The sequence below is a fragment of the Hippoglossus hippoglossus genome, chromosome 11 (genome assembly GCF_009819705.1).
Source record: "Hippoglossus hippoglossus isolate fHipHip1 chromosome 11, fHipHip1.pri, whole genome shotgun sequence".
Classification (NCBI taxonomy): Eukaryota; Metazoa; Chordata; class Actinopteri; order Pleuronectiformes; family Pleuronectidae; genus Hippoglossus; species Hippoglossus hippoglossus.
Genome location: NC_047161.1, coordinates 2,882,933 through 2,889,704, shown reverse-complemented (window position 1 = coordinate 2,889,704; position 6,772 = coordinate 2,882,933). Strand labels below are relative to the sequence as shown.

Sequence of the window (6,772 nt, the reverse complement as noted above, 5' to 3'; positions counted from 1 at the left end):
TGAAGTTGTTTATTTCGAGTAAGTACAAATTTCCCACAATTTTTAAATACAATTATATACATTACTCTGAAGTGTTCCCTTTGTGCATGATTAGTACTTTCACTTTAAGTATTTGAAGAATATTTAGATGTCAAGACGTTTTATTTTGAACAATAATTTTGTGTATGATATATATTTTATATAGAGTTTGTCCACAAATAACATAAATTTAAGCAGATTATGCTCAACAATATAAACAATGAAAACTATGGAAACATAATAAATTCACTGGAGCTAAAATAAATCTGCTCTCTTTTTCTGAATTCATGAATAAATTCATAAATTCTTCTTCTGTTTTTCATAATTCACAAGATTATTTTCAGATTTCATGTCATTAGTTTGCTTTTTTACCCTCAAATAAGAAAGGAAGTTATCTTTTTCATTAATTATTAATAAAAACTAATAAACTTTATTTCGTATTTAACTTTCCGGAGTGACTCCTTGTTCGGATGTTGCACAATGACGCGTCCAGTGAGTTTCGTCCAATCAACACGCGTCTCAGTTGACAGAACATCGTGACAGCCAATCAGACGCCGCATCGTCCATGCGGGGGGAGGGGTCTAACCGGCCATGCTCGCTCGAACCCTCACAGTCCGAGAGCTGCAGGACAGAAGGTCGCAGAGCTTCGGCCCAACGGACAACAGACGACACCACGTTCACATGTTTTTGTTAAAGTTGTTAAAGACATTCTTTCTGATGGAAACTGTAAAGAAGAGACATCTTCATCAAGACTTCCGGTTCTGACGCAATTCACTTCTCTCCAGTCGCTGCACATTCATGTTTTATTTCTTGTTTCCTTTCAGTCGGTTGAATGTCAACACTTTCAGTTGTGACCTGAGATCTGCGTCATTTTATTTCGAATAAAGAAGAAAGTTTTGAAAAGTTATGTTTGATTTTCCTTCCCATCTCTCCGGATAGAGAAAGACTTGGATCTCTGCCTCACCCGCAGCGAAACGATATTTCTTCATTCATATTTTAAGGCAAAACTATCGAGTGTAAATAAAAACTGACTCCAGGTCTGGAAAGAGAAGCCAATGCAGAAGTGCCTGAAGCTTGTATTCTCTCATCCGACCAGCAGAGGGCGACTCCACTGGTTGTTTCTATAGAAGTCTATGAGAAAATGACTCAAAATAACTTCTCACCACATTAATATATGTCAGTAAACATTTTTCCCGAGGAGGTTGAGATGTTCTCAATCTCTAGTTTCTCACACAAACACTCAGAATAGACTCAGCAGGAAAGAAGGAGATATTATATATAATATTTATTATTCATAGATTTGATATGAGGGAGGAGTAGACGTCACTTTAAAATAACAAGGAAATTGAAGAACATATGAGACTCTAGATATTATTCAAAGTTGTTTATGTCTGGAGAAGATCTTCATTAATAAAGCATCATGCCTCAGTTTGTGAAAGTGGCTGAGGACTCGAGCTCAATCTGATCCAACTGGATTTCAGGCTCATGCTTTTTCTGGTTTCTCACAAATACTTTTTTGAAGCGATTCGCAGGATCCATCGATCCAGATCTTCAGGTCATTGGTTCCGTTTTTCTCCCCCATCCTCACACAGTCCTCTCCATCAGGATTCTCCTCTGTCCAGTTGTCTGGCTCGTTGAGAAGCCAAAACGTCAAACTGGGAAACATAGAACCGGATCCATGAAAACCTTCATACTGACGTCGATGACAAAAAGTGTTTTCTCAATAACAAACCTTGGATCCAGTTGTGTGTTGTCCACCCAAAGCCATTCACCCTCGTTCTTTGAGTCTGTCAGTCCGATCCAGAACTTGTCCTCAGGATTGTCCATTTTTTCACTCAGTCTAGACACCAGGAATCTCTGAAGAGCAGAAGGTGATTTATCTGTGACGATGTGATAAAATATTAGAACATCGACCTGCAGCAGTGTTTTATACCTGCTCCTCTCTGTTGTTTATCACAACCAGGTCTCCTCTCATTGATCTGCATTGTCTTCTACTCTGATTCCAGGTTAAAGTAAACAAGGAGAAGAAGTAGAGCTTTCCTCCATGTGGCTCCCAGCCGTCCTCGCACCTCGGACATGCTTCATCTTTGGAGAGATAACAGCAAAGGAAATGACTGGTTACTTTAGATCTGGAAGCTGCAGTGACTTTGAATGTGAAGAGTTTTGAAAGACTGATGAAAATTTGAGTTTGAGATGGTGGTGGTACACTGCCCTTGAGCAAGGCAGCTATTCTGCAACTGCAGTTACAGTCATATCAGAGGCTCCTTCAAATGGGGCCGACAAATGCATCCGTCTAACCCAGAGAAACAAAGGCTCCAACGGGTGGATCCTTCCTGTCCCAACCTATCCCAGAATTCATTGCACGTAGGTGACAAACCCTTTTTCAAAAGGTTGATGGTGCCGGCAGGCGTTGAGACGTCCGATGCTTCTCGTTATCACGCTTTAATTTAACTGAACATCTAATGGGACAAATGTTAAAAACAACCAAGGGGCATAAACACTTTCTCATCTTGTCTAAGTTCAGTTGTGTTGCTAGGTAACAGCAGTAAGGGCAGACACGAGCATGGAAATCCTTTGTAGACGAGAACGTCTCCTTTCTGTTCACGACCCACCAGGACGCCTCCTTCGTGGGTCGGGTCGACCGCGTCCTCTGAAGGATGCAGCCGCTGAACTGAGACAAGCTGAAGTGACTGTATCCGTCAGTCCTTCACTGTTTCTTTAATCATCATCAGGAGATGCTAATGTGTGACTTACTTCTTACTGAAGGAGGTTTACATGGCTGCTCCACTTTGCACGGTTCTGTCTTACTGAGTATTTCTGTTAAACAAAATGTAACTTTCATCAGTCGTTCATCAGAATCGTCTGAACAGAGAAGAAGCAGAAATGTGAAGAAACTACTTTAAGAAAAAGTGACAAACAAAATGAAGAAGTTTACCTGTGAGATTTTTTGCCTTATCTTGAAGCTTTTGGAGACTCTTCATGGTTTGAGTATTTTTATAAACTGATTAGAAAAAGACAATCTCATCAGTAAAGGTTAAAGCTTCATTTGATAAACGAGTCAGTTCTTGATGACGAGCAGGAGAATCATTAACTTGAAATGTTGTTAAATTCCATTTGTTGATTTTACTTCTACACAAACAAACATCTCAAAGTAAAAGTTTTAATTTCAAGAAGTGTCTGGACAGATTTTATGACTCGTTCTGAAAAATGTACTTTTAGGAATCAAACTCACGGGTTACACCAAGAGCTGTGACGGCAGCTGCCAGGAGAACACTGAGGACCAGCAGGGCCACTCGCTCCGATGTGACCCCGGATCGCCTGTTTGATGCTGCAGGTTGTTTGGAGCCTGTTCAACAGCAGAAGAGAAAGACGATGGAGATAAATGTCTAATATTCATAATCATCATTAAAGATGAAGTCCCACTTTCATGTCTTTTGTTTTTACAGTCGACCAACGACCAACAGAAATCAACTCTAACAGCTTAAAGATGAATTTGTAAAAACCAGAAGGAGTGTAGCCGACAGGAAACAGAAGGCTCGACTGTTTCTTTGGAGTTGACTATAAATATTTCTCGGACCTTTCATAACGGTCACTTCCTCATTTCTTTTTTTTCCTCACACCACTGACTTATCCTCACACTTTTGTACAGGAAACACACGCAGATACACGTTCTTTTAATCTTTCAACTAGAATTGAACTTCCTTTTTACTCAAACTAACGATGAGCATTTATTCACAGAAGTGGCTTCAAACTGATGCAGTTTACATGAGAGTCAAAATCATCTAAAGGCAGAAAACACATTTTATTATGTGATTGAACTCAAGGTTTAGGACAGGAACGTTATGTTTTACTTTCTTATCCACAACAATATGGCTGCAAGTAACTCATGTCCATAATCATTTGATCTGCAGTTTATCTTTCGTATAATACAAAGTTTTTCATTTGTCATTTCCTTTGAAAAACGTGTGACACGATTGTTAAAATAGTTCTGTGCAGTTCATCACCCACCAGGCAGCTCTGCAGGTCGCTGAGTTTTTGAGATCTTGACTTCGGAATAAGTGGGTTCATCTGTAGAGGGTGTGGCCACTGCAACACATAAATATACATATATGTACATTTATGTTCTGCTGGTAAATGTGTTCATGTTTCTGTCAAACAGAAAAACACAAGGGACGAATCCTGGAGACTTCTGGAACGTTTGAGTTTTACAAAATGGAAAAACAGGGAAGTCAAGTCCACCGAGTCAAAGACTGATGAAAATGAACAATTTACAAATGAACAACTCACTGTTTTAACATCTAAAATTAATAATAATAATAATAATAATAATAATATAAAACAATGTGGACACTCAGTATTCAGTATTATACTTTAAAACTCACCATCTGTGTTTCCTCTCGCTCTTGTGAACTTAATATCAGAGTAAAGAACTTCAGCTTCAGCCATTTTCCTGCTGTGGGACCATCAGTGAGTATAAATTTGGAAATAAATTTAGTTTTGTCTGACACCGGCTCGAAAACTGTTCTAATCTTTCCAGTCAGACTCAAATGTGCTGAAGGCTCTAAGAAGACGTGTAGTTCCTCCAGACCACATCATTAGGATATTTCACTTCCTCAAGTTTTGGTCAAAACGGATATTTGTTGTTTTCTAACAGAGACGTCTCAGACGTGAGTGATGTTATTCAGTTTGAATGTTTCACAAAGGAAGTGATGATGTTGTTTATTTCGAGTAAGTACAAATTTCCCAGTATTTTTAAATACAATTATATACATTACTCTGAAGTGTTCCCTTTGTGTATGATTAGTACTTTCACTTTTAGTATTTGAAGAATATTTTTATGTCAAGACTTTTAATTTTTAACAATATTTTTGTGTATGATATATATTTTATATAGTTTGTCCACAAATAGAATGTATTTAAGCAGATAATGCTCAACAATATAAACAATGAAAACTATGGAAACATTAAATTCACTGGAGAAAAAATAAATCTGCTCTCTTTTTCTGAATTCATAAATAAATTCATAAATAATTCTACTGTTTTTCATAATTCACAAGATTATTTTCAGATTTCATGTCATTAGTTTGTCTGCTTTTTACCCTCAAATAAGAAAGGAAGTAATATTTGTCATTAATAATTAATAAAAACAGAAAATATTGTTTTTCCATCATAAAACCTAAAATATCCTCATAATTGTTTTGCTAATGGAAGAGATAATTATCTCATTAATAAAAAAACTCATGAAAACTGAAAATAATCTATTTAAAAAGGTAAATTACTTTTTTCTAATGAGACAGAAAAATATTTTTATAAAATAAACAATTTTTTATTATTTCTTTTATTAATTATTTCAGACGAACGCATCAGAACAAAGTTTACTCTTACGTAGAAAACCCATAAACATTTTTACGTATTTAACTTTCCGGAATGACTCCTTGTTCGGATGTTACACAATGACGCGTCTTGTGATTGTGTTTTGTCCAATCAACGCGCGCCTCAGTTGACAGAACATCGTGACAGCCAATCAGACTCCGCATCGTCCATGCGGGGGGAGGGGTTTAACCGGTGGTAGCGGACAGGGGGCGGAGGCTCCGTCTCTTCTGACCGACTCTGCTGCGCGGTCTCCGGCTTCTCGACTCTTCACTGACCCGGTGAAAGTTCCTCCTCCGCTGCAGACATGGCTCCCAGCGCGCAGCTGAAGGAGGCGATGGCCGACATGCACGAGGGGATCCGGGCCATCCTGCTCGGGCCGCCCGGGGCTGGCAAGGGGACTCAGGTGAGCTAACAGAGCTAGCCGCTAGCCGCTAGCCGCTAGCATGGGGAAACTAGTGCACAGCGCATGGCCGCTGTTAGCATGAGTACAAGCTAATGCTAATGCTACCTGACTCTACCTGTTGGTTCAGTTTAACCAGGAAGTGAATAATCACACAGCCTCGTTAACGTCTCAGTGTGAAACAAGTTCCTGACTTCTGTGTTAAAGTTTCATTATAAAGTTATTTAACGTCAAATATCTGATCTGTGTTGAAGAAGCTGAAGTTTTTCGTCACTTTATCTTGATCCTGTCCAGTTTGAGGAGTTTAAATGTGGTTCAATGTGAGATAAATCAGTAACATTGAACTTTTAGTGTTTTCACCTGTTGGATAAAAGTCTTACAAACTATTTTAATATAGTTTTTAGCTTCTTTGGGTCAATTTGGTTCAGATAATTCTTTAAATTTAGACTCAATCTAATGTGATCATTTCTTAATCCAGCCCAGGTTTGATTAGTCTAAAGTAAATAAGTATTATTATCATAAAGCTTTTTTTAAAACCAAAGTCACAAGGTGCAAAACCAACATTAAGATAAAAACAGGAAATAACAGTAAAACACAAACAGCAGAAGAATTAGAAACAGATGTAAAAAAACAAAGGAACCATGAGAACTGGACCAAGTTAAAATATTTACCAAATAGGTGACCTTTTAACAACTTCTTCAAAATGTTGATGCACAAAATGTCCAGTTTGAAAAATCTAAATATGCTGAATTTTGAATTTTGTCCAATTGGGTTCGAGACAAGAAACAAATTGTGAAACTTTCCTGTGTTTTTCACAAGTAGGAGAAAGGTTTCACAAATCTGAAACAGTGTTTTAAAGACTGTTTTTCCTCCTGTGGGTAGTAACTTTGGTCCAGATTTAACAAAAGCTCTTTTAAAGTTAGACTAATGTGATCAGGATTGTCTCTCTGAATCCAGTACCAGTTTGACAAGTGTAAATAC

General features: G+C 37.9%; 3 protein-coding genes across 7 annotated transcripts in view; 1 reads left to right on the top strand and 2 right to left on the bottom strand.

Annotated features, from left to right (window-relative positions):
* The window catches only part of LOC117770989 (C-type lectin domain family 6 member A-like), a 36,023-nt gene extending 31,215 nt beyond the window's left edge, over positions 1-4,808 (bottom strand). The window contains exons 1-8 of one of the 3 annotated variants that reach the window (XM_034600972.1): positions 4,401-4,598; positions 4,027-4,104; positions 3,251-3,364; positions 2,954-3,019; positions 2,773-2,880; positions 1,952-2,103; positions 1,751-1,875; positions 1,388-1,673 (exon numbers count right to left, since the gene is read on the bottom strand). In XM_034600972.1, coding sequence (XP_034456863.1) covers positions 1,502-1,673; positions 1,751-1,875; positions 1,952-2,103; positions 2,773-2,880; positions 2,954-3,019; positions 3,251-3,364; positions 4,027-4,104; positions 4,401-4,464 — 879 coding nt within the window. In that variant the 5' untranslated portion in view covers positions 4,465-4,598 and the 3' untranslated portion in view covers positions 1,388-1,501. Of the gene's footprint in view, positions 1-1,387; positions 1,674-1,750; positions 1,876-1,951; positions 2,104-2,772; positions 2,881-2,953; positions 3,020-3,250; positions 3,365-4,026; positions 4,105-4,400 lie in introns of those variants that run through there. The other 2 variants (XM_034600974.1, XM_034600973.1) reach the window with 2 other exon arrangements.
* LOC117770959 (tapasin-like) overlaps positions 1-6,772 on the bottom strand; it is a 1,175,540-nt gene that overhangs the window by 297,098 nt on the left and 871,670 nt on the right. The gene's annotated exons all lie outside the window — the stretch shown is intronic.
* ak2 (adenylate kinase 2) overlaps positions 1-6,772 on the top strand; it is a 29,771-nt gene that overhangs the window by 18,212 nt on the left and 4,787 nt on the right. The window contains exon 2 of one of the 3 annotated variants that reach the window (XM_034600985.1): positions 5,723-5,794. In XM_034600985.1, the coding sequence (XP_034456876.1) occupies positions 5,723-5,794 (72 nt within the window). Of the gene's footprint in view, positions 1-5,600; positions 5,795-6,772 lie in introns of those variants that run through there. The other 2 variants (XM_034600983.1, XM_034600984.1) reach the window with 2 other exon arrangements.